This window comes from Patagioenas fasciata, chromosome 5, assembly GCF_037038585.1.
Source record: "Patagioenas fasciata isolate bPatFas1 chromosome 5, bPatFas1.hap1, whole genome shotgun sequence".
NCBI lineage: Eukaryota > Metazoa > Chordata > Aves > Columbiformes > Columbidae > Patagioenas > Patagioenas fasciata.
Window position 1 is genome coordinate 994300 of NC_092524.1, and position 26448 is coordinate 1020747.

Genomic DNA, 26448 nt, shown 5'->3' on the forward strand with positions numbered 1-26448 from the left:
GTAATTGAAAATACCACTTCATTTTTTAAATCCCAAAGCATCCTCCCCTGGGTGCTACCCTGTCCCTCGCGCAGTCTGCACATCCAGATATAATGATCCTAGTGACAGCTTCGGCATGTCGGGGCTTATTTGCCAAGAAGGGTTTGATAAAGCTTTGGCAGTTAGTATTGGCAGCGTGTCCAATGAAGTATGTGCCTGCATGAGCTTCATGTTTTTATATTCCTCACTTGGAGTTTATCTCAGGAAACTGATCTTGTTCTCACTGGAGTCAGTGAGTTTGACCACGAGATAAATAGGAAGGAGGATCAGAAGTGCCACCTTCTTTGGGAAACCGTAGTATCTGTGTGCACAGCTGCAGCGGTGCGGGAGCTCGGGGGAGCTCTCCCCGTCCCTGGGGGGAGATCATTGCTGCACATGGTGTTTCTTGCTGTTGATTGTGGTCCAAAAGAATACAAGAGGCAATCTTATCTATTTATTGACTGAGAAAGCATCAGTGAGGCAGCGGGAGACACAGCACGAGGTGAGCACAGCCCCTTTGTGCTGCCTGCGCTGATGGGGAGCAGACAGAAAGCCTCGGCTGGCCCCTGCCTTGCTGGAACGGGACAGACGAGGTCGGCTCCTGTCCCCGTCACGGCACCGCTGGGAAAAGGAAATGGTGGCAGCAAATGGTGCTCCCCTGGGTCCACTTTTAGGCGCAGGAACGTGCCTGGCCTGCAAAATGAGAGCGGGCTTTTCGGAACTGAGGTCCGAGCCAAAGACATTCCCCAGGGCAATGGAGTGAAACCCCACCCTTCCTGCTGCCCCGTGCGGGGCGGGAGTGCTGAGGGCCTGGGCTGTAAACAAAAGGCACAGCGCCGGTTCTCCCTCTGAGGCATCTTGGAAATATTTTTCCGATTTTGTGCCTCGAATGCCTTTTCATTTCTGTTTCTTCGTGACCTAATTACCCTTTCTTTCCATGAAGAAATAGGCCACAATCACTGTGCCATTATAAAGTCATTATATGTTACCTTGAAGGAACTGAACCGTTTAGGAAATAATACACCTTTCAGAATGATTTTTCAGGAGAAAGGGGCCGAGGGCTCACACTTCCTTTGTTCCAGATGGATTGCCGGTAGTGCGAACATCCCCTTCAAGTGAAATCTCATTCCAGCACAACCAAACCTCCTCTTTATGTAAGGGGATAAATCTCGTTTTTCTTAGAATGAAGAGTCCATAGAAATCCAGCCACCCTCATTGCTGACTGAACGGTATCAGTGGGGTACTTGAGAGGCTCCTCAAGGTTTCCCACGGCTACGTAGCTCTGCATGGGGGGTTTATATTTGAGGCGATTACACTGGCAGAGTGAGCAGCTCTCGCAGAAGGCTGCGTCCCCTGGAGCCGTTTCCATCATCCGTAGCTCAGAATTCCAGTCCTAGATGGGGATTTGTGTTAGCGCAAAGCACTGGCAGCTAAAGCACGTTGCTGCCTTCAACTCTGTGCCAGGGGTTTTCAGCGTTGCCAATTAACAGACCTCTGAGATTTTTCTGCTCAAAACACAGACCTCTGTGGATGCTCCCCATAAGTTCCCTGTTGTATGGTATATATTAATTTGCTTGCATTAAGCACCTTTCACAGGCCTTGGCAGCCCCACAGGGTCTCCCGAGTGTCGGTGTAAAGCACAACCCAGCAGCCTGACCTGATGACAGAGGAAAACTGATTTATTGGTGAATGTTCCAGTGGCACCAATCCAGAACCTTCCCTTAGTTACTTTAAATGTAGCTCTCCAAATGAATGAGCAGGAAGAGATGGGACTGCAGTGGGTGAGAGGGAAAATTTATTAGGATTTTGGACAAAATTCTATTTGATATCATATGAAGTACAAGCTTAGTTGTTGCTGGTGCCCTGTTAAGGCATCCTCTGGGCTGCTGAGGATTGAAAGAGGGTGGATAACTTGCTTCAGTGTCGCAGTAAGCGAGGCTTCACCCGGCGTCCCTGGAGAGACTTGCTTGGTGATATTGGGGTGACGAAATGGGCCATCGCTGTCCTTCCTGTGAGCGTTGCCAGGTTCAAGCAAGGTTCCTATGACAGGTTCAAGCAACAGAGTTCCTGGGCTGTGCAGAAAACCATTCACATTCAATCCTAAATATCACGTACCATTGTAAAGCAAGAAGCATCAAAGGCAAGGCAGCTGGGATATAGCATAAGCTGGACAGAAGTCCATTGTTTTCTGTTGTTGCCCATGTTCTTTTCCCGATGCTTGTGAGATGGGCGTTTTTAACGCTGCGGTTGCGATCTGGGGCATGCCTCAGACGTAACGTGGCGCTTCTCAGTTTACAGTTTCTCAGCGAAATGCTACCAGGGCAGCGGTGTAGTTTTGTCTGACGGCAGGGGAGCAGCTACTGCCAGAGTCCCAGTGTCCCGCGGGCAGCGGGTGAGCCGGGACGGGCCCCGTGGAGGGCAGGAGGTGGCTCTGCCAGGCATCGCTGGCCAGCCGGGCCGCGCTCTCTGTCCCCCTGGCTCTGCGTGGGCATTTCCTCATCCGACATCCCTGGCTTTGGGAGCTAGCCCACTGAGGGCCAGGGCTGCCCAGTGTGGGACAAGCCATCCAGGGAATCACTGATGTTCTTCAGATAATAAGCAAGAGAAGGAAGGCACATGTCGGCACACTAAGCAGAATGTTTCTTCAGGCAGCGCGTCTTAGCCAGAAGCAATATGGGGAGCGAGGGAGGGAAGGAAGGAGGGACGGTATTCCGTAGTGAAGCTGGTGGTCTCCCAGCTGGTATGCGCCACAGCTCTGCTAAATGGGTATTTCCTCTCTCAGCCTCTCAGTGTTCCTTGCCATCTGCTGGATAAACTGCAGAGTTTAATGGCTTTGCCAAAGCGCCAGCCTTCCTGCTGTGACTTCTGACATCCGATGGCCCAGGGAAGGGGCCACCTCCCTGTAAATCCAGTAGCACGCTTGGAGGCTTCAGTCTTGATTACGGTATTTGGATACAAGTCGTCTGCAGTGGTTTTCAGGTAGTGGCTTTGCTGTTGCTCGCTCTCAGGGCCCATGCTCCTCCTCAGGAAGGACTTTCTCAGATAGCAAGAGATGAATCCAAACGTGCCCACCGAGTGCTGGGCGTCCCTGGCGGGAGTTATTTGTGACCACGTTATTTGTCTAAAGGACAGGCCGTCACCACCTAAACACTGAAGGGCTCTAGGGAACAGCTGCTGACTTAAGTTAGAATTAATGTTTGATGTACAAGTTACAGATTAATAGCTTGCTATTACTTTGCTAAGCCATCACTGGGCTTACTTTTTAAATAAAAATTATATTAGCTAGAGTGTTAAACAGCTCGTGCCGGTCCTGTGTCTGGGGCAGAGCAAGCCCAGCTCTGCAGCTCATGAGCTGACCTCAGCAGTGCCACCGGGGATGGCTGTACACACTGCTGGGGCTTAGAGCAGGGAAGATGTATGGCCTTGAATGTCACAGAAAACTCAGGATCATCCCCGGAGCAAAGGTATTTCCTGGGAATAATAACCATTGAAGAACAAAGTGACGTGCAGCTTCGGCACCAGAGTATCTACCAGGCTCAGACAATTCAGTGGTTGCAAAGCCACATCGTATTTTCAGCCTCTGAACCATGCTACAAATAGAGCCAAGAGCCAGGAGCAGGCAGTGAAGAGCCCCCTGTGCAAGGCGCAGTGTGCCTGGCTGCCGCAGGGGCTGTCAGCAGATCTCGGCTCTCCCCCAGCTGTGCTAGGGTCACACAGGACTGGGCCCTGGGCAGCAGAGTCTCACTGGGGTCAGTCGGGTGGCTCCTGAGGGCTTTGCTCTTAGGGTGGGAGAACCCTGTCCGTTGTGGGGCCTGTTTGCATGTGGAGGGAACAGCAGTTCCTGGGGCTGCAGAGCTCCTTGGCGCAGCAGGAGCCTCCTCAGCTGCAGAGTTGCTGCCAGGGAGGCAGATGCTGGGGAAAAGAGGTTCTTTCATAGAAAATTGCTTTACAGATTGCTTTGGGCAATTGCCCAGATTGCTTTACAGAGCCATCCTCCCAAAAAGATGTGAGTGAGGAACAGGTTTTCAGAAGAGGAGAGGCTGGTGTGGGGAGAGAAAGAAGAGGCGTGCAGTCTTGTATGCAGCAGTTCCAAAACAGGGGGCTGGATTTGTCCCTGTTGTGACTCCACTGACATTTCTGGGGCTGAGTCACAGACCCATGATGTGTTGGGGGCCTCAAAAAACTGCTGAGCACTTTCCTTCCATGTCTCCAGGCCTAAGAGTTTAGTTTTCCTTACAAAGGGGAACTGTGAAGCACACACAATGATGCTCATCACTTCATCCTTTCTAGCTGTGGGAGAAAGTTGGCCTGTTAGTGCCAATACGCAGTAACTCCCTGAAATGACCATGTTAACACTGTATTTCTGAGCTGCTGGATCATGTCAGCCTAATTAACTAACTGCCAACATGAATGAGACCGGAGGATACTCCTGTGGCCACGGGCATTGCCCCGTGAACCCAGAGGAGATGGCAGGAGAGATTTGCAGCTTCCAATTATCCAGACATCTCTGTGGTCTGAAATACAAGACCAAGACAGTCTATTCAAAAGGTTAATTTTTCTTCCACTCACATCCATTAATATTGATTTGCACTGACATAAAGAAAAACCACACTGGTTTCTTCGACTGCAGGCAAGAATCCTATGCTGAGCATTCTAATTCCAGTCTCCAGTTTCAGTGCAATCTAGGAATAAAATACATGCATCATAGAACATAAACAGGATTTGGGATATTATTTTCATTTTAAAACATCCTGTGTTTGTATTGGCTCGTAGTTCTGGCAATGGACGCTTGTTACCTTTGGACATGATGCCATTCAGTCATTCGGAAGCAGGTGCCGCTTCAAAGCCCGGAGCTCGGTGCCTGATCCCGAAATCTGATCTGTGTTACCTAGTTCTGCTTGTGTAAAAGCCAGAGCTGCAGAACACAGACAAAATTACTGAATTCGTACTTGCACATTAAATTTGTTCCTTGCATACATCTGCACATGCATATACACACATAGGCACATGTAAAACCTCACTGAGTGTTACTCAGAGTTGAAGCAGGCAACAGAGTTGGACACAGTAATAGAATCATCAGATAGCTGAGATGGGATGGGACCTCTGGAGGTCATCTCGTCAGATCCTCTGCCAGAAAGTGATCTCAGGTTGCTCAGGGCTGAGTCCCATCCAGTTCTGAAAGTATCCCATGATGGATTTCACAGCCTCTTTGGGCACCTCTTTTCAAGTGTCTCACTACCACCATCGTGGCTTTTTCCCTTGTTTCCAGTGGTACTTTGCCGTGTGTCAGGCTGTCTGTCACCTCTCTCCTTTTCGCTGTGTACCTCTGAGAGGAATCACGCTCTGTTCTCTCCACGGGAGATCCCGCAGGATCCTGCCTCCAGTTCCCTGAACAGGTCAACGCCTGCTCTCCTGAAGCCCATGTTCTCCAGGCTTCTGCTCATCTTCCTTACTGCTCTGAGGCTCTTAAAATCCACTGTCTTCTTCCCTTTCTGACTTGATGGTAGTGGTCAGGCAGTCACTGAGCTGCAGGAGTGCAATGACTTGGAACGCTGAGACCGCACTGGGGTGTGTAATTAAGGACAGTACAGCATGCCCTGTTCATGGGGGCGTAGTAAAGCTAGGATTTCAAAACAGTTTAGATTCTGGTTCAAACTTTCTGGCTCTGCCTGGTCTTTGATAAAATCGTACCCTTCTTAAGACAGATACATGGACTAAAGCCTTTAAAACAGCTCACAGGGTACGGGGACTTTTCCAGGACATATATCCTGGCTGCAGGTAGAAGTCCAGCTAAATGTCTGGCTGGGGTAGATGCCAAGGCAGTCGTAGTCCACATTTCAATGACTGCCTCTTCTCTGGGCCGTCGGATCTTACTCTCTCAGTAAAAAAGATCTTGACGTCCCTGGGGATGGCTCACAGACCCTGGTCCTCAGCAGCAGTCGAGTAGGAGGCTGTGTTGACACAACCACAGAGAACAACACGTTCTAGAATGGCACTGAGCAGATTGGCAGCACATCCTTACTTTGAATGCAACATGTGGCTTTGCTGATTTCAAGGGAAGCAGAAATAACAGGAGTCCAACTTGTTAGGGGCTACAGCTGCGAGTTAAACCAGAGCTGTACATACTCAAGGGAATGAACAAATGTTCCCACCGTGTCCAGGGCCCCGCTCCTCACAAATCAGTTAACTCCAGAACTGGCTCTGCCGAGACAGCGGAATTAGACACATGTGACAGACGGATAAACAGGAGACTGAAGGTCTGATGCTGGAACTACTCCAGTACCTCCCAACACATTTGTGGTGCGTTAGGAAGCTGTAGAGACGGGCCCGCTGCCGGAGCCGGGCTGGAGCGGGGCTGCCTGCAGCTCACATCTGCGCGGCTGGCAGAGCCGGGCAGGACGAGGCTGGCGCAGGACATCTCGCTATCACGTCGTGGCAAATTCACTGGTGCTTGCGAGACTTCCACACAAATCTGAGGTCACTGTGTGCTGTTTGTTTTTGAAACCGAGATCGTAGCAACCAAGAGTTCCCGAGTGTCACTGAACTTTACTTGGAGACTTTGAGCTCCTTTGGAATCAAGATGCCACTATGTGTGAAAGTCCAAGGAGAAAACCAGAGGAAAATCCACCATCCCGTAGAGAGGGAGCCTTCTGAGGTTTGTTCATTCCTGCTAAAGTCAAGCAGAGGAATCACACAGATGAAGAGAAAAGGAAAAGATCAGGGATAAAGATGGAGATGACTTATTAAGTCTGTCATTTCCCTGTAAGGCAAAAATAAAAAGGCACATGATGGAACTGAAAGACGATACTTTTAAATGGGAAAAAGTATGTATTTTTGTACAAAAGATGTGCTCATTTTGTGGAAGTGATGGCTGAGGGCACTGGCAGGAGCTCAGCCAGCAACAAAGATAATTAACAAAATAAGAACCAGATGTAAATCCACGCAGTAAAGTCATGAACTGATACAGACAGCTGGAAGTAATATCTGAAAGGGGTAAACTGCCCTAGTTCGGGGAGTTTATGTGTCAGTTTTCTAAATTATTCCATTGCTGCATAAATCATTCCAGAAATGTGAATGCACAACGACTATGAAGATGATAATTTATCAAACCTTAATACGCTTCAGGGTAGTAACTGCTTTGTGGGCAAAGCTGGAGAGAACACCACTAAGTTTCTGCTTCACCCTCTAAGTTTCTGCTTCAGTGCAGCCTCACGTTTTGTTGGGACGTGTTGTTTGGTGAGGGGACAACTTCACATTTGTTTCAAAGGCACAAATGCAAGGCGGTTCTTTGGCCTAAAATGAAAGCGTCAGTCAGTGTTCATGCTGCAGAGCACCTGAGCAGGGTGAGTCCCACCCCAGGCTGTGCTCAGGTGCGCGTGCCCGTGTGATATTACATGTCCCTTAATGGATCTAGAGTGGCAGCTTTAGAAACTAAGATGACTGACTATGTGGCTCCTGTTTCTGTTGTGCCACCAAACCCCTTGCGGTGTGGGGATGGCCAGGCTGCTTGGACAGGCGCTGCACAGGGCTAATGAAGGTGTCGTTAATTCATCCCGTCCTTTGCAGGGCAAGCGGATCGTCAGTGAGAAACGCCCCGAGTGCTTCCCTGGCCCAGGCAGGGTACCAGAGCTGAGCGAGGAAGAGACGGACCACTTGGTGGCTTTCCGCCGGGGCAGGAGGATGCAGATTGCCATCACCATGGACAACAAGGAAAAAGTAAGTGCATTGTGAATGACTGGACTGCTCATTCTGCTGGCGTGAGAAGGGCTGTGGAGACAGATCAGGAGCCAGCGCAGCAGCAGGACGCTGGGAGAGGCTATGTTACTGGTGTGGAGCTCAGCACCATAAACTCTCTGGCTTCCGTGACTGTGGCAGAGGAGAGGCTGCACTCCTTTCCCCTCTCTGTGATCCCAGCCAGGGCTAGCAGGCTCTCAAACGTGCTGGGGCCATCACAAGTATCAGATACTGGTTTGGGTGAGTCAGTGAAAGCACTGCCGGAAATGGGGCGCGAATCTCACCTCCTGTCTCCTACCAACTTCTTTTTGGGGCCACACAGCAGACGGAGTCAGGAGCACTCTCCTCTTGACTCACTGCACGACGTAGCAGGGCCGGGCGATATCTGCTGCTGAACCCAAGGCCTGCTGTGCCTGGCCATAACCTGCTGGGTGATGTGGCTGAACTTTGTTAATCTTTGAAACATATTTCAAATACTTCTTCGCAAATACCTTCCTCTTTACACACACGGAGGCATGTGATATTTTCCTATTTGAGAGTTTGCACAGATAAGTAAGAATGCCTGCAGCAAACAGGGTCAGCAAAGCCTAGGAAGCAAAACAACACTTAGTGTAGCTGCCAAACACACCCAGGAACGCCGGGAGACCTGTGCAGCACCCTCCTGGGACAGCAGCCAACCGTCTGCTAACTGCCCACGTCCATCTTCAGCTTCTCCTCCTCCCCAGAGTTTACCTTAGGCTCTGAAACCCCATGTGCTCCTTTCTCATGGCTACCAAGCAGGTTTCTTTAATGCCGTGAGCCTCATATTGAGCCACCAGTAACTGTTGGCCAGAGGCTGACATGGGCGCTGTCCCCCGGTTCGGTGTGGGTGTCACAGACACAGCTGGCCGTGGCGGTGGGATGAGAGTGCCGTGCCCGTGGCCGTGCCGCAGCTGGCCATGGGGCTGGCCGGGCATGCTGGCCTGTGCAGGGCAAGCCTCTCTGCTTCTGCTCTTGCTGGGCTGCTTTAAATACTTAATCTCTGATGTCATCAAGGCTGGGACTGTGCTAGGAGAGAGAGCAGCAGGAGGAGTGCTTAGATTTTGGCTGCAGATCCTCAGCCCTGTTTTAAAAATGTATGGATGGCCCTGGAAAATCTCCTGTGTGCGCTGAGGGTCCACATGTGTGGTTTCAGCAATGCCTAGCAGCTACTTTGGGAGTGTGTGTGAGCACAGGCCTGCAGCTGCGCTAGTTGAAAGCCATATCTGTCTGCACCTTTTACATGAACCACTGGAGATCTGATGCTGTGACTCACAGGCTGGCAAAGAGGGCGTGGAGCCCCTAATGGCTGGCAGACTTGATTTTGGTGATTCGGCAGGGGCTGGTGTCTTGAGCCTTGCTCCTGCTACTTTCACCTCCCACTGTGCCACCATTCATTTAAGCTCATTAATTTCAATTCCCAATGAACGCAATTACCTCCATGTAGCAATGCAAGGAGCTCACATGACTCTGTCAGCCCTCCTTTCCTCAACTGCACAGAGCCACAGCGGTTTCCTTCACAGGGCTTGGCCTAGAAGGTAATCCTGATAATCCCCAGGAATGCAAACAACTCTATGCTGCTCCTCCTCAGATACCCGAGTTCATTTAAAGTCTTCCTTTTTTTCCCCTTAATTCAGCCCCAGCCGCTCGGTTGGCAGAGGGTGGCACCGAAGCTCGGGCGCTCTGCGAGCGACAGCGGGCGGCGAGGGCGGCTGTGCGTGCTGGCCGAGGGCCCGCTGGGGCTGGCGTCCACAGGGAGGAGGATTGCGCAGAGCCCTTCGGTGTCTTCATGCCTTGGCTGAACAGAAGGATCCCTGTCAGGAGCACAGGAAAGGCACAGAGGCTTCAGATAGCTCCAGCTGTCGAACAGCACTACCGAGGAGCAGTGTTTGCCCTCAGCGTTACTTAGGACTGAAAATAAAGATTAGTTTTGCTTGATCCGCTGGTCTCCTGGCTGAACGGATAGCCTGGCTCAACGGCAGCCTTGGACTAATGTCACTGGCAGACCCCTTTAGTGATAGCGTCACGCTTCTTGCTGGCACAGCAAACTTGTCCCTTGCTTTCTGTTCCTGAGCGCGCCTCCCCAGGCTCTCGGGAGCGCAGAGAGCAGAACAGAGCTGGCTGCTCCCAGGGACAAACGCAGGGGCTGCCGTCGAGCACACCTCCCACGGCTGGGAAACGGAGAGGCCAGCAGCGCCTGTTAATGAGCTTATTCGTTCTTTGGATACCTCTTATAATTTAGAAAAAGATGTAAAAGTGTTTGAGACCCTAGTTTCCAAGACCTGTTACCAGCTGGGTATGTTTCAGAGTCCATCTGAGCTCAGGAGATTTCCTTGTTCCCGGTGATTTCCCTAGACTGATGGGGCCCTGTTCCATCCCTAGTTAATGAGCTATCCTCACATTGCCATTTTAATCGTGTCACTTCAGACAACAGCGACAGCAGCCAGGACAAACACCAGCTCTCAGCACACAGGACTGAAAGGACGTGGCTGTAAGAGAGTTAAGTGGTTGGATTCCACGGTCACCTCTGTGAGCCGCTTTCTTCCAGCCGCACTTGGTCAACCTTTTCCCAGGATCAGTGACAGAAGCAGATGGGCCTGACGTGACAGGTCACGTTGGCGTCTCACACATCATGCCAGCTTGGGCTGGTTGAGTCGAGGGAGCTTTGGTCTGGCCCGCCCTGTCACTTCAGCTGTTCCTAAGCTGCCTTAAGGATTAATGTTTTAAACAAGTGCTTCTGTTTTCTGATAGTGATAGTGCTTGAAAAATGGAATCGAGGCAAGTCGGTCTCACGGGCTGTGCCTCAGAGTGACGTGTTTCTCCAAGAGCCACTGGGAGACTGCGGAGCAGAGAGCAGATCGGAGTCAGCAATACCAAAACCTTTATTAACTTCATCCTGCAGAACTCTGCGTCTCACAGGGATGTTGAATACAGCAATTCACTTTGGAAATGGAGGCCGAATCCTGCCAGCACTGGTAGCATCACAGCATCCACAAGCCCTGGGCTTCAGTTCCTCCCTTGTAACCAGGGTTATAGAACAGCTCTGCCTGCCTGGCCACAGCGGTGCTGAGCATGTGAGCGGTGCTGAAGGCTGAGCGCTGCATCGCTTCAGGAAAGCCGGTAGTGGGGAACCAGCTGGTAAAACAGGGAAACTGGCCCTGGTGGGCTCTGCAGCCCAAAGCCACCCCAGAGAGCTGGGACGTGCCCAGTGAGGGCCGTGTGCTAACAGGAGTGTTAGTGTGGTGGTGTTTGCAGCACCAGGGAGTGTTTGCAGCCACAGCGAGTGTTTGCAGCACCAGTGATGAGTGTTTGCAGCACCAGTGATGAGTGTTTGCAGCACCACCGAGTGTTTGCACCCACACCAAGTGTTTGCACCCACAGCGAGTGTTTGCAGCACCAGTGAGTGTTTGCACCCACACCAAGTGTTTGCACCCACAGCGAGTGTTTGCAGCAGGCGCCAGCAGCACAGCATCAGGGAAAGAGCAGAGGAGCAGCGCAGCCTGATCCGTACTCGCCATCCCCCAGGTTAGGAGCTTCCTGTGCCAAGAACAGCATCTTTTTCCTTGACAGGCTTTTTCCAATTCTGATTTTTTTTTGAGTCCATCTACACTTTATCCCGCACACCTGTCCAGCCAGGAGCTGCAATGCTGAGTGACGTGCTGTGTTCAAACACACCTCCCTTCTTTTTCTTCAAACTTGTTACCTGATCACGCCAGTTGCTGTTTCTGTGTCATGGGAAGCTGTGCATAAATCATCCCCTCTTCGCTTTCCCAGAGCACAAATGATCTTATTGACCTGTATCACATCTCTTCTGCAGGCCTAAGAGACTGGCCCTGTTTAGACAAGGCTGGTGAGGAAGTAGTTCTGTATCTTCGATCACTTTCATTGCCCTCGTTTGTACCTCTGTTATTTGTACTATAGAATTTTGATAGGAGAGGAGCAGAACTGTACTTGCTGCTCAGGCTGTGGGCTCCTGTGGATATACTCAGTGACATAGCAGTGTTTCTGGTTTGTTCTCTATTCTTCTTTTAACAACTTTGCATTTGCTTTGGTTTTTTTTCTAAATAATTGAGCTAACGTTTTCAGGGAACTATTCACAATAACACCAAAAATTTTGTTCCTGAGCGTTAATCATAGTTCAGGCTTCATTACTGTGTGTGTCTATGTAACAAGGGGCTTTTTTCTCCATGTGAGTTATTTTGTATTATTGAATTTCAGCTGTAATTTTATGATGCAGGCATTCAATGTCAAGAGGTCTTTTGCAGCTCTTTCCTGGCAAATTACATTATTTGCCCTGGATGATTTACTGTCACCAGCAAACTGTCATCTCTCTATTCAGCTCCTTTTCCAGACCATTTATGAGCATGTTGAGCAGCGCGTGTTCCAGTGGCACACCCCTGCTAATCTTCTGCCGTGGAAACTGGAGTTTTCTTGCCACTTTTTGTTTTCTGTCCTTTAATTAGTTGTTAATCCAAAAGAGGAGCTTCATTTTCATCCCCAAGTTGATCAGCTACTGGGAGAGCCTGAGGGGTATCAGTGTTATCATCCCAGTGGCCGTGTCAGGGCCTGAGCTGAGACCCCCACTGGAGCATTAGCGTTCAGCCTCCCTCATTTCCCCTGGGGGGTTTGTCACCTCCTGCCCCCGCGGGCTCCCCGCTCCCTCTGGTTATTGGTGTGGGAGGGAGGATCACACCCCTCCCTGCCCCGTGGGTACCGGCCCGCAGCCTGGGCACTGTCAGATCTGCCTCCTCACTGCCCTTGCCACATTTATCCTATGAGAACATGTGATGGGCATCCTTGTTATACCACATCTTTCTCTATTTTTATCCATGATGAAATTCAATTACAAAAGAAACAAGAATCCCATTCTTGCTAGCCCTGGCGCTTCCAGCTGCACCACGTTCTCAGTCGCAGACCGCGCGCACGGCTGTGGCCGAGGCTGCCAAAGGGGAAATGCAAACAAGAAAGCTGTTCTCGTTATTTTCTTTTCTGAAACAGTCCCAATGCCTTATACCACCATGCCATCTTGAAGCCTGTTTTTTTCTTACCTACTGAAAGGTAGCACAGAGGGTTGGGGAACCAAATTATCCTGTCTCCTTGCAGAACAAATGAGCCTGAGCACATCGCTCTGCAGATGGAACTTCACACCCTGCAGTGCCACATCTGGGACCTTCCGTCCCACCTCTGCCTGGCTGCCCCTCAGCCTGCAAGCGGGCTGGGGACAAGGCCGAATGTTTCGCACCAGTTTTCCTAAAAAGCCGCTCCGTGCTCTGGCAGGCTTTCAGGATCGTTAATGCGGCAGAGCGGCGAGCTGGCAGCCTGGGACCGGAGGAGCATGATGGTTAATTAGCAGGTTACAAATCATCTTTTAAACGGATAGGGCTTCGGGGCTTTTAAATTGTCCTTTTATTAACAGAGTTACCCAGGATGGTATATCAGAAATGCCTGTTTGTCGTCAATAGACACAAAAGCTGCTTTCAGGGAGTTCCACGGGTAAGTCTGACTCCTGTGCCTGCGTGGGAGAGGAACCAAACCTGTGGCAGGAGAAACACTTGTTTTTCCATTGCCGGTTGGAGGGGAAGATAGGCAGAAAGGGTGCCCGAAAAGCCTTTAGCTCCCTCCAGGCAGCACAATTAGTAGGCAGATCTTTCAAAAGGGTTAGAAAAAAACATCCTCTCCTGTACTGGTTTCTAAAACCCTGCTCAGTGGGGGATCTGAACGCTGGAAAACTGGCTCTGAGCTCTTACAAAAATCTCCTGCTGCAGAAGCAACGTCAGTTCTGATGCCAACGCGTGCCTGGAGAAGCGGGTACCAAAAGGTTAATTTAACACATCTGTCGGTACTTATTTTTTAAATAAGAAGACTGTGAAGTAGCCCAGAGATGTTGGAGCCTCTCACAGCTTTTGGTTTGGAGAACTGTCCGTACTAAACAATGCTTAGCGTGGCTGGATAGTGGCATCAGCATTGTCAGCACTGCACACTGGCATTAGTGGGGTGTATGTACACCAGGAAGTCACAGCCGCTGTCAGAAACCCTTCGGGAGCCCAGGTGTGTACCCTGGTTAGGAGCAGGCTCTGCCCGCCCTGCCCTCCCCCGGGCCAATCTCTGCCTGAGAGATAGAGAAATCCTTGCTTAACTCTCAGGGTAAGCAAAACATCATCTTCTCTGTCTACTTCAGGTTTTTGTTCCCTCCTCACATCTCTTCCACTGCTGTGCAGGAACAGTTAAACTATGGGATGATAATGTCATTGTCATATTTCATAATTTTGGGGGCGGAGAGGAGGAAGGAGGAGAAAAACATGTTTTGCTTCCCCGTGGCCTGGGTGCGTCAGAACAGGCTACCAGCAGCTCTGGGGCAGCACGGAGCAAATGCAGAAATCTGCTCCTGTGCTGGTGCAAAAGCAAAGCTACCCATGTTCTCCTAACGGCACAGCTCAGAGCTGCTCTCCTGGTAGAAGAGAACCAGATTTTTATGGTCCTGTTTTCCACAGTGCCCTTGGAGAAGCAAAAATAGCAGCAGACGAAGGAAAAAGGCAGCCTGGCTTGGGGCGAGGGGGGTAAAAGGAAGGAGAGCTGTGCAGCGTCCCTGTGACAGCGATTTGCGGTGTGCACTGAAGAACTGGTGCCCAGGGCAGCCTGCGGGTGCAGGTGTCCGGCGCTGGCCAGCCAGGCATGGGGTTACATCCTGTCCCGCGTCTGGCGAGCTGCAGCGCCATCCCTGGGCCGGGCGCACTCCCGGGGCGCGGGCTCGCTGGTCGCTGGCAGTGGCAGGGCCGCAGTCGCCCTGCACTGGGCGGCGGATGCAGAGATGCACACCCTGGCTCCGCTCTCCGGCTGCGCGGATGCTCTGGCTTTCCGGTTCCCATCTTCTGGGACACAGGCATTGTAAAGGGGCCAAACTGTGTCATTCTTTGCATGAGAAATACGCAGACTCAGATGAAATAATAAGCACACCCATGCAGCTCCCTGCCTCAGTTTCCCCATCAGTTGTGAGCTGTCTTTGGCATTCCCGAGGCAATCAGTGCTCCTTCTCTCCCGTCTCTCCTCCCACACAAGCTTTTCTTTCCCCAGGGATGGAGGGACTCCAGCTCTTCTGCAGCAGCTGGCTCCTTTGTACTCTTTCTAAAATGATGAGTTTCTTTTACAGCTGCTTTAAAGGCTGAACATCCATCTGCCCCTTGCTCCCCAGCCAGCCTCCTCAAATAGGCAATGTTTCCAGGTTTCTGCGGCTTTAATCTCTCTATGAACGCAAGGCTCGCTCTGAGGCAGCGGAGGTTCGTTAGGTACGGGGAGCAGGCTGCAGCGGGGATGAGCCGCGCTGGGAGGCTGGGCAGAGCCGGCACGGGCTGGGATCCCAGCATCCAGCCCCTGGGGCAGGCAAATCACTGGAATAAAAGTCCTGTTTCCAGCCTGCGCTGGACCCGACAGCACTGACAATTTCTCGAACGCCTGACCTGGCAGTTTGTGCTGCGATTTTCTTCTTTGTGTTTCAGTTTTGCTTGGCAATGCAGAATGGCAGCACGATAATCTCAGCCCCACGTGCTCCCTGGCCCTGTAGCAGTTCAGCAGGGAGGGGAATTTGGGAAACGTTGGCTCCTCTGGGTGCAATGGGGGTCTTTGGCCCAAATCTGAAAAAGTACCTGAAACTTGGTCTGTCTTGGAAAGAAATGGGACCGTACAGGGCCCCTGTGTGCCTCTGCCTTGGGAGGAGAGGAACCTGTGGGAATGCGTTCCTTTTTCTTGCTTTTCTAATACATCTCTTACTTTCTGACTTATTTTTTACTACACCAGTTTGATTCAGGACCCCAGAAACCAATCTCTCCTGTTTTGCTGACCTTTCCAAGGCAGTTCTTACATGTCCGGGTGGGCACAGGGTCAGGCACTGACTCCCCTGCCAGGAGTCCTTGCTTAATCCTGGACTTCATTCCTGTGTCTGTGCCTTTGCAGGCAGAGGAGAGGAGAACAGCAGAGAAGAGGAGATCAGACAGCGACAGAGGCCCAGAAAGCGAGCACAGCCGCAAGGTGAGCGGGGCTCCGCGTCCCTTTGGGGGAACACTTCTCTTGGAAGAAGAAACCAGTAGGATGTGCCCCCCTGTCTGTAAGAGTTGCCTAAGTCCTAAAGGAAGCAGCAGTGTGCTCGGACGTGGTCCCTGCTGCTCATCCCTTTTGTCATCCAAAGCTTTGCTGAGCAGCTGGAAAGAGGTGACAGGGGACTTGCCCATCACCGCTCGTTGTGGCTGTTTAAGTCCCTAGCACCGCAGCAGGGATGTTACGGAGGGTAACGCGCTCACCCCTGTGGCAGCACAGCCCTAGCTGGTTTCTCTCCCAGAAACATTTGCTTGTAGATTGAAAGGCTCAGGCTGTATTAGCTACAGCTCCTCAGCAGAAGCTGAATAGGATGGAGATAAATTAAAGCACTGGCCTTCCCACTGACTGTTTAATGCAAAACCTGGAGGACGTGCTGGCTCCCCTGAGCCTGCAGATGCTCTTAATTAATGGAGCACAAATTGAATAGCCCCACCTCAGTGTGATTCATTAGGAGGACACAGATGGGCTCTTAAACATTAATTCTGGCTGAGTTCCCCAGAGCAGGAAAGGGGAGCACGACAGCCTTGTGGCCCAGCTTGCCATGGCTCCACTGCGCCCAAGGTGAGCCCCTGGCCAGGGACCAGCTCTGCAGGTCCCACAGCTGCCTCTGCATGCACCCATGAGAGAGCACAAGCACCAGCCTTAGTCTTTCCCTCGCTTTTGGCTTCCCCTTTGTTCACGATCAAGGTAACTGCATGGGGCATTTCCCTTCTCCCTGCTCTCACCCGCCCGGTGCTGCTCTGCTCTCGGGTGCTTCTCCTGGGTGGGTGCCTCAGGACTGTCCCTTTGGCAGACCTCGGCTCTCCTGTCTTTGGGATCCAGTCTCAGGTCCCCCAGCAATGACTGGAGGAGCAATTGTTGCCACCCCATCTCCGGCCCACGCAAGTGGGTCTCCTTGGTAACGAGGTTTTCAGTCACTTCTTCCCCACTGCTCTGCTTTTATCAGCAGTGCAGGGCTGAGGAGTTTGTTTCTGTTTGGGGGTGGGGTGAGGGTGGCTGGCATGGGAGGGCACATGTATGAAGTGATGAATTAGCCACTGGTAATTAGTACCCCAGGGCTGATATTCACTATGCTTGACAACACACCATGGCCAGTTGGCTCCTGTTTCCACCAGGTCTGTTAACCTGACAGGTGGGTTACCCACCTCTCCTTCTTCATATGCTCCAGCAGCTCTGAGCCAACTTTTTATTGAGCTTTAAGTTTTTGAACAGCAGCAGCCCTTAACTTGTCCATCATGAGGAGGGGTGATAAACCAAGAGGCTGAAGGCAATAAGGTGAAGGGCCCCTTTGCTCCAAGGATGCTGCTCTTGGCGCTCACAGCACCGTGTGCCCTGGGTGGAGGGTTGGCTGTGGGCTCCCCGGATGCCTGATGGTCACAGCAGGCTGGTTTCCTTCCTGACCTTCTCAGTGTGAAGGATTTCACAGGTATAACTTAGCATTAAATGTCCCAAAGCCTTCAGGTAGGAGGATTCATTAGCCAAATGCATCTTCTATGAGAGTTCAACCTGTCACATTCTGTTGGGAGACATCGCAAGCACTCCAGGAACTAGCTCTGTGTCATAAATAAACCTTAGCAAAGTGCCTCTTCTGGAAAAATTGAGAACGTTTGGTTTTAAAACCTTCAGGTGACTGCTCACCTGTGGACACAGCAGGGGAAGCCACTGTCTAATTTATGCCTGCTTACAGTGGCTGCAAGTACAAATGGGCTGAATCAGTTCTGTGGCCATTTGCACACAGAATTACAGGCGCATGTTTTAAAAGCGTGTAATCAGCTACTGAGTGTCTAGAATGAAAAATACATCTTATGGCAGCTCCTTCACAGATCAGGAGCTTGGAGACCACTACAATAACCAAACAAACCTTGTGGTTTAGGTTAGGGGAACAGCAGTGAAGCCCCATCTCCTTAAGGCAAGAGGAGTGTATCCAGATGGCAAAATCCAGGGGGTTAGGTAATAACAATTTTAATCCTTAAAAATGTATTGCTGTTCATGTAGTGGCACAGCTTTTCAGAAATACATTGCCACAAATGGTCATTAGCATTGTTGATTATCCCTGGGAGGGAATGGTTGCTTGTTCTGATTTGGCTACGGCTTTACCGTGTGGCTCCAGGTTAGCCAAGTAACTTCTTCCTGCCTCAGCTTCCCTCTCTGTAGTCACCCAGCCCTGGGACCAGTATATTTAGACTATGGGTAAAGCAGAGCCCTTCTGTGTGCTCATCGCTTTAAAGACAGAAGTGAACCTTGCTTCAAGCTGTTTTCAAAGATTACTGAGCATTTCTGGTGGTGACAGCACAAAGTACATGGTGTGCAGCTGTTTCAGACATTTTTATTAACAAGAAGCAATTTTGCCTCCACTAGGATGGTGGGAAGTCAGTCCAGAAGAGCCCTGGAGACCTGAGTTTCCCCATGACGGGACGGGAGCGCTCGGAGTACATCCGCTGGAAGAGGGAGCGAGATCAGATTGACCTGGAGCGACTGGCACGTCACAAGAACGCGAAGGGCGAGTGGCGACGCGCTTGGGATGTGGAGAAGTCGGAGCACATGTAGGTCCTCCGCCGCCCTGGGGCGGTTGGTCTGCAGCAGCCCGTCTGAAGGCAGCGATGAGAGCTTGTGCAGATATTTATTGCTCATCAGATCCCGTGCTGTCATGTGCCACTCCCTGACCAAATCCCCATTGCTCTCTTTCTCCTCCTGAGGGATGGTACCCAATACATGGATTTTCAGTCACTGAAACCCCGATAATTAGAGGTGAATTGACTTAAGTGGGTGCTGGGTGTTGCTGGCAAGGCAGCTCTGAGCCCTCCTGGTCTCCTCTGTATCAATTACTGAGAAAAGCCTTAATACGAAACAAGCAGGATTGAAAACTAACCAAACAAGTCTGATCCAGAGGTCTCATCTGAGATGACAGGTCTGAATTAACTTCAGATTGTGTGTAGAAGCTTGGGAAACTGCATTTGAGCCTTGTACAGTTATACTACAGGCATCTCTAGGCTTCATGGATGTTCATAGAATTAACTATATACATATATATATATATGTAGTGATGTAAACGTTTTAGAGATTCTCCTTTGGGGTAGAATTGCCTCACAGCCTCATTTTCCCTGGTTAGTGCGTGTAGTTTCAGCTCCTGCTGATAAACCTGCGCAGGTTTGCCCCGGGCAGGTGCAGAGGGGCGGAAGGCTGGAGCCTGCGTCACCCCGAGGGCTCCTGCCCATGCTTTTGCACACCGGAGGGGAGCGGTCAGGTCTGACAATGCCTGTTTTTAACCTGCAGGTTTGAAGAGGACTTTGTTAAGGATGGGGAGCCAGCCTTGGATAATCCCAGCAATAAGAAAGGTTGGCAGGGGACACCTAGACTCTGTCCTGATGCTGGTGAATGCCGATCGTGCGAATCCCAGTGCCACAGCAGCTGCCGTGGCTGTCGGCTGTGAGACTGCTTTCCTGGGCAAACGCCTCTGAGCGCGGTGTTGGGGTCTCAGCCCTCTCTGCTTTGCAGAGTGCTCAGGGGACGGGATTTGAGCGGCTGGGTGCTAGCGCTTTTACCTTCCCAGGGAGAGCAGTGGCTTCTGTGACCTTGTATGACACAGGACGGAGGCTCAGTGCTGCCTCCTTCCCCAAACACTGGGTTGAGAGGCAATCCTATTCCAGAGCACATCATCTCTGATCCCCGTGGCACATGCTGGCTTCTTTCCTGGGCGTAAGTCCATCGCGCCTCCTGTTTCTCAGGAGATGGACTGGCAGAACAAAGCTTTCCCTTGTGACACCCTGTTTGAACGTCAGGCTTTCTGCTGCATGCCCATTGCAGAACCTCACTCACTTCCATGCATGCTTTGCTTTGTCCTCTCAGGGGGAAGAAACGCAAGGAAGTTCCACCACAAGTCCTTTCCTCCGAATGGGAGAGGTGAGTAAAGCCCAGGGCTCAGTTGTGTCACCCCTGTAAATGTCAGCACCTCTGCTGTGCCCTCATGGAGAGCGCTCTCGCCAGGCACTCCGGGGGTTTGGGCACCTCTTGGGATGCACCGCGTGGCTGCTCTCATAGCTGCGTGTACGGTCTGTGCTGTGCGGCGAGAGACAACAAGAACAAGCCTTCCAGGAACAGCACAAGGGAGGCTGCATCCAAGGAATAAGATTAATGTTATAACTGGAGTTTGGAATGAAAAATGCAGAGGAAATACCCCTAGATTATCAGTTTGTATTTATGACTTTAGGAAATATCCATACAGCATGCACCCAGCTTCGGAGGCTTCCCCCTCCAGGGGTACTTCCCAGTGACACAAGGGGGTTGGCCCCTGCGGTGGCCCAGCAGCCGGTTCTGCCTGCTCTTGCACGGCCTTTCCAACCTGTGTTCCAGGTGGAGGACAGCACGGAGTGAATGTGAGCGATCCTGGTCCCAAAGTAGTACCAGCCACGAGCAGCCGAGCCAAAGGGAAGGACAGACTGACGGGCAGAGCCAGGAGGTGAGGAGGCTGGCGGCCGTGCCATGAACTCTTGGTTGTGATGTGCGTGTGCAGGGCTCATTCCCTGCCTGATTGTGAAGAGGGACAGACAAAAAGAGACTTTGTTCCCCAGTGGTGTCTCTTCAGATGAGTTGCCATTGGCTGGGACCATGGGGTCAGTGGTACCCGTGGGGTGCACCATTGCTGTACAGACCTGCTGCGTCAATGCTGCGGAACAGCCCAGGGGTTCAGGGTTACTCTGTGACCACGTTTGGGTAGTGCTGGCATGTGCCACAGCTGGTGCTTGAACACGTCTTATCTGACTGCCAGGCCCTGCTGATACGGAGGAGCAGCCTCCAAAGGTAGTTCCCAACTGAACCGATAGTCATTAGGATTGATACTGTGGTACAAATGTCTTTTCTTCTGAAAGATCCCCAGCCTGGTGAGGGGGGAAGTGGCCTGCTCTGCCAGCTGTGGGCAGCGTGCAGCAATATAATAACTTGCACAGAAGTAATTTCAGAATATCAGCACAACTGAGTGCATTTTACAGGTTCGCCTACATCCTCCCAGGGGCCCCCCTCCCCTGCTGCTCTCCATAATTAAATTCAGTGCAGTCTCCAGTTTCCTGGAGCCACACTGACGGTTTAATAACAGCGACTGTCTTTGCGGCACTGCCATGCCCTTTAGCGGGCAACAGAAGGATGAAGAGTTGATTACGTACCCAAGCTTCTCCAATTGCCCAGGCACAAAACCGTTCCAGCAGCATTTAAAGCTTGCATTCTCCTACCACCCTGGCTAGTTCTGGCCGTGCAGTTGAAGAGTTGCACAAGCAGATTTGTGCTTCATGGGGTACTCGCCGCGTTACCCGGAGCGGTGAGTCAGTGGGAGCTCAGGGTGCTGGCTGTGACCCGGCCGAGGTGCAGCGTGCTGGGCAGGGCCATGTGTGCAGGACCCTGCGCTGCGGGACAGGCGTGGGTCTCGATTGCAGAGCCTGCTGCCGTCATAAGCCTGGGGAATTTTCACTGTTGCTTTTGTTTCCAGTGACTGTGCTTTGAGGAAATGCACCTGAGCAGCTGTAACTCATCGAGTTATGCTGCAGATTGGGAATCTACTCAAAGCATAAAGATGGGTTATCTTCTGTCTTCCTAAGCCTTGTTAGTTAATCATACCTTTAAAAATTAAATTTAATTCTGGTAAATTGATGAAGAATAGGTTAAACAGCATGCAAATAATCAAGTTAGCTTTGTTTCTTAGTTACGTTCCACCCCTTTCAATTCTTCAGCTCCATCCCTGATGAAATGTACTTGGGAAGGAAAACCTGCAGAGCTCTGCTCATGCTCGCTCCCCCAGGATGGGCACGCCGGGGGATTTGCTTTGTGTTACTGGCTGTAAATACCTGAGACGGATGCTGTTCAAAACTCTGAAGTACGCAGTGATTTACCCACAGTTCCGACCTATCAGGGCCGACCCAGACCCCCAGACCGCAACACCTGGCGTGGTTCTGCCTCTGAGGTTCGCCACTGAAATTTGGTTATTTGTGATAATGAAAAGGACAGGGAGCTGGCCAGGGAGGCAGCAAGAAAATGGAAGAAGTGACAGGGCGGAGAGGGAAGAATTAAAGCAGGGCCATGAAGCTGGCCAGAGGGAGGTAAGAATGAAATTTAAAAAGGGACAGACTACAAGGCGGTCAGGGAAGAACTAAAAACACAGGAATTGCTTCAACAGCTGCACTGGAGAGAAACAGAAGGAAAAAATATATCCACCTGATACTATAAGGCACAGGTGGCTGTTGGGCAGACTCTACTGCCCTCACACTGATTGTAAGATTTTTAGTAGCCACAAATGACCTGACTTCAGGGCATCATCCTTTCTGAAAGCCAGTACTTCTTACAGGATACAGCTTGCCTGAAATCACACACCAGTTTGGGGCTAAACTGGGTTCAGGGGGAAGGCTGAACTTAACCAGATCAGTTGTTGTCAGTTGTCTGGTCTCCTCCAAGCTAATCACAGACGCCGTTTCCTGAGATACTTTTCCTTTGGACTTAATCCATCTGTTTCTTTAAAATCGCCATCCAGTGCCATCCCCTCTGCTTTGAGAAGGGTTCACAGGGCAGTTTATTGCTGCAGAGCAGATTGTGTCTCACTGTGGGGGAGATGCTCAGTGCTCCCAAGGGCTGGAAGAAATTGCACAGAACAAGCAGCTTTGGTTTTTGTCAGTGTTTGCAGGAACATGAGTTATACTCACTGCAAAGATCGTTTTCTTCCTTTCTCTCTCCTTCCTACGGGAGTCTCTTGTTTCCCTGCACTTCAGGGCCTGGTAAGGTGGGAAGGAGCTGAGGAGGTTTTCCCTGGGGGCTCCATGTGCTGGTACATCTGGTTTATTCTGGTCACGTCTTCTGCTGTTGGCCATGCCCACCTTGTCTCACCATGAGAGCTCAGCACCACCCAGCTGCTCTGTCCTGCCAGAACCGCTTCAGAACAGCTCTCCTCCTGCCCATCCAGCTCACCTCAGGGACTTCATTTTCCTTACCTCTTCATTGCATCTTCTGGGTCCTCTGTTGATCTGGAGGGGATCCTGTGACTCTCTGCTCGTGCCATCTTGTCTCTGAGGCTGGAGGAGCATCCTTAGCTCTACTGCTTCTCTTTGGGAAGAGCCATTTCTGAAGCTTTTCCTCTCATTTCAAACCTCAGCTCAGGGAGCCTTTGAGGTGCTGAGTCTTCCTTACCTTCACTTGGATCTGCCTTTACCACTTAGAGACTCCCCTCCTGTTTAAGTCCAGGCCACCCAAGGGCAGCGATTGGACCCATTTGGGGCATCTGGTGGTGGCTTCCAGCAGCGCTTTACCCCAGAAAGGCTTTGGAGCCAAGTTCCTATATGAGTGTCTGTCCTGGACAGCATTAATATGCTAGGGAATGTGCTGAGTGTTTTCCTTGCATGTTAGTGATGAATAGCACACTTGGTGTGAGCGATAATCATGGGGAGGAGGAACATGTGGGGTGGAGATGCTGAATACTTCAGCATTGCTGTCTGGCTAGTTTTGGCTGTCCTGAGGCCTGTGGGGTGTCTGTGCAGGGCTGGCTGTGCAGGAGCTGGGTCGTGCTGGCGCAGGCAGGGAGACCTGCTGCTGGCTGTGCCCTCTGCGCTGCTGCTGCTGGCGGCTGTGCCCTCTGCGCTGCTGCTGGCGGCTGTGCCCTCTGCGCTGCTGCTGGCGGCTGTGCCCTCTGCGCTGCTGCTGGCGGCTGTGCCCTCTGCGCTGCTGGCTGTGCACCCGCGTGGCTGCCGGTCCCGAGGGCACCCGCGCTGACACGTAGCACTGGGTCTGATCAGCTCTGCAGCCCGACTTTTTTCTACCCATACCTGGCTCTGCACTCTCAGAGCGCCTTGGAAGTGCTTGCAAATGCGATTTGCTTCTGTCCTGAGGACTTTGCCAGATAAAACGACAGCGTGAAGCAGCTTAGTGTGATTGCACGGTGAAGCCTGTGATGGTAATGCCTGCACAATTTTCATGAGGGCACATGGGGTCATTGTAACACATTTGCCCCTGGGAATGCCTGAATCTACAGTCAGCTCCGTGTGCATTTGCAGTTTTTGTGTCTTGGCCCGATTTTGCCGAATGAAGAGGCCAGTAAACCCAGCAGAGTCTGTCTAGAGAAGAATTAAATCTCACACATGTTTGCACATGTGTTTTAAGAGTATGGGGTAGGGAGAAATATATAATATACATGTATATATATATAAAATGTGTGTGATAAAACTTATACACACATCTAAGAAGGCCAAGGTTACCAAGACCCCTCCCTGCCCAGTAGCACTGCATGGCAAATTCAGATTTATATTCACCCTTGCAAATTCCAACAAGCGAAAGAAAGCAGCTCATGTTGCAGCCCTTGACCAAGCTGTGGCCCCCTTTGGCACAGGATGTTTTAGATGCTGCAAATTTATTATGGGGTCGAAATGCACTTACACAAATCCTTGGGTGAGACTGTCTCCTGGGCATGACTCAACACACAGATACCATCTCTCGGGAAATCCCGGAGCTGCACATTTCTGGAAGCTGGGTAGGGTGCAGGGGGGTGTTAAACGCACTTGCCCTCTTTTAGGGCAGACTAAGCATCTGCTAGCGATGCTGAGAGGGGAGGAGAGCCTGGGCAGGCTGGACCTTCAGGCTGATCCTGCTGGCAGTTCTTGCAGTCAGCTCGCACGTGTCCACGGCTCCAGTCTCCCAAGGTACTTCAAGGCAATTTTATCCTTCACCGTCTGCATCTGCCATTGTGGAGATCTGGGACCCTTGGGCTCTGTCAGGCAAGCAGGACAAGACTGGCAGACATCAGCATGAGCAAAGTGTATATCTTATTAGTCTAACGACAACTGTCTGTTCTGGCAATTGGATTTTATGTTTTCATTACGTTCAGAATTACAACCGCCAGTTCATTAAGATGTAGTGGTCTCGGATGAGTGTCTCTGGATGGGCTGAGTGCTTTACAGGTGCCAGAAGGAACTGGACTGGTTCTGTCTGCCCCTTTGTCTCTTGTTGCCCCGTCAAGAGACAAGGAATGCATGGGCCTGGGGCAAATTCCCAGGCAGGTGGCAGGCAGGGAGATTGCCTTCCCAATAGGAGACCTTGGAGGCCTAAATTCTGATTTATTTTCTTTTCTCCCTTCCCTTGACAGATGGGATGCAAAAGAAGGCGAGGACATGTCTTTTCCGAGGGATGACCTTGACAGCCAGGTGAGTTCATGACTTCAGGGCTGGCTGCTGAGTTTTCTCCGAACGTGCACTGTCAGAAGGCTGGAGGCTCTCAGCCAGAGCAGAGCTGGGGGAAGTGAACCCCTCGTTAGCACTCTGCAGATGGCAGGATGTGAGAGCAGCTTCGCTTGTTGCATTGACCCTCTGTCAGCACAACCACCCCACTTATTCTGGTCCCTGAACGCTTCTTCTCCACCAGCATCCTTTTACGCCTTTTAATGGCCTCTGCAAATTTTTCCTCAAGTTTTGAGAGCCATGATAGACAAGGAATGCCATATACTGGTATTTTAATGAGCTGAGCTAAATATTTCCTTCTTCTCTCAGAGGAGCCTGAGGAAGAGCAGAGGCGATGAGGGCATAGAAGAGAACTGCACAGCTGAGCTGGAGGAGAAGGTGAAACAGCCAGGCCTCCAAGATCATGGCTCCTCCTCATCACAAAGGCTACAGAGCGGAAAGGTCCAGTCTGCCCACGATGGCCAGAAGGAGGAGCAGCAAGGAGCCAAGGGCTGCAGCACGGAGGTGTCTGCTGCCAGCACAGGTGACTCGGAGCCAGGGCCTGAGCCGAGCAAGGACGGTGTTGGGGAAGAAGCCACTGGGAAGCCTGGCACTGCTGACGTGTCCCGGGAGCAGGAGAGCGCTAACAGCACAGCTTCTGTGCAAGCCACCAGGTGTGGCAGTGAGGAGACCTTCTCATTGCCTGGGGGAGAGAATTTAGATGGGGCTGGCCTAGAGGAGAACACAGCTTCAGAACAGGAGTCTACTGAGGACTCTTCAAACAGCCACGGAGGAAAGCTGGACACAGCAGCAGGAGATGGACTGGATGCAGATCAAGGACAGCTGGTGACCCAAGACGCTGCTCTTCAGGAGCAGACACTTGCACTGCAAGGAGGTGAAGATGCTGGAGGCACTGAACACAGGGGAGAGCCTTTGCCCCCAGGCAAAGCCAGCTCTGATGAGGCTGGTGTGTCTGAGCAGGACATGGCAAAGTCACAGCCCCGGGAAGGGGAGCAGCCTGAGGATCGCAAGGACAAGGACAGTGGGGTCGCTCTCAACTAGCGAAGATTGCACCGGCTTGCCTGAGACAGAAGGTGAGTTCCTGATCCCACTGCCATGGTGTGTTTGTTATCCCATTAATGCACTCAGCTCTAGTACAGGTCCACAACTCCCATCTTCTGTGCCCATTACAGCATCACACCGGGTAACTATCCAGAAATGTTCGTGAACAGTGATGTGGGGCCCTCAGATAGTTTAAATCTGTGCATCACAAAGACCTGCCCTGGAGTGGATGGAGAAAGAGCTGAAAGTCAGGAAAATGTGGACAGAAAACTGGACTGCTGAGTCTGGTTGGTGACACACGTTAGTTAGGGCACACACCGAAACTGTTCCTGGAAGGGAGAACCTCAGGATA

General features: G+C 51.4%; 1 protein-coding gene across 5 annotated transcripts in view; it reads left to right on the forward strand.

Moving 5' to 3' along the window:
* Window positions 1–26448, forward strand: part of CCDC9B (coiled-coil domain containing 9B) — a 47610-nt gene that overhangs the window by 12202 nt on the left and 8960 nt on the right. For all 5 annotated transcript variants that reach the window (XM_065838950.2, XM_065838952.2, XM_071808705.1 and 2 more), the window contains 8 exons: window positions 7585–7734; window positions 15718–15792; window positions 18217–18401; window positions 19132–19193; window positions 19705–19758; window positions 20209–20314; window positions 24965–25022; window positions 25365–26128. In XM_065838950.2, coding sequence (XP_065695022.1) covers window positions 7585–7734; window positions 15718–15792; window positions 18217–18401; window positions 19132–19193; window positions 19705–19758; window positions 20209–20314; window positions 24965–25022; window positions 25365–26096 — 1422 coding nt within the window. In that variant the 3' untranslated portion in view covers window positions 26097–26128. The remainder of the gene's footprint in view (window positions 1–7584; window positions 7735–15717; window positions 15793–18216; window positions 18402–19131; window positions 19194–19704; window positions 19759–20208; window positions 20315–24964; window positions 25023–25364; window positions 26129–26448) is intronic.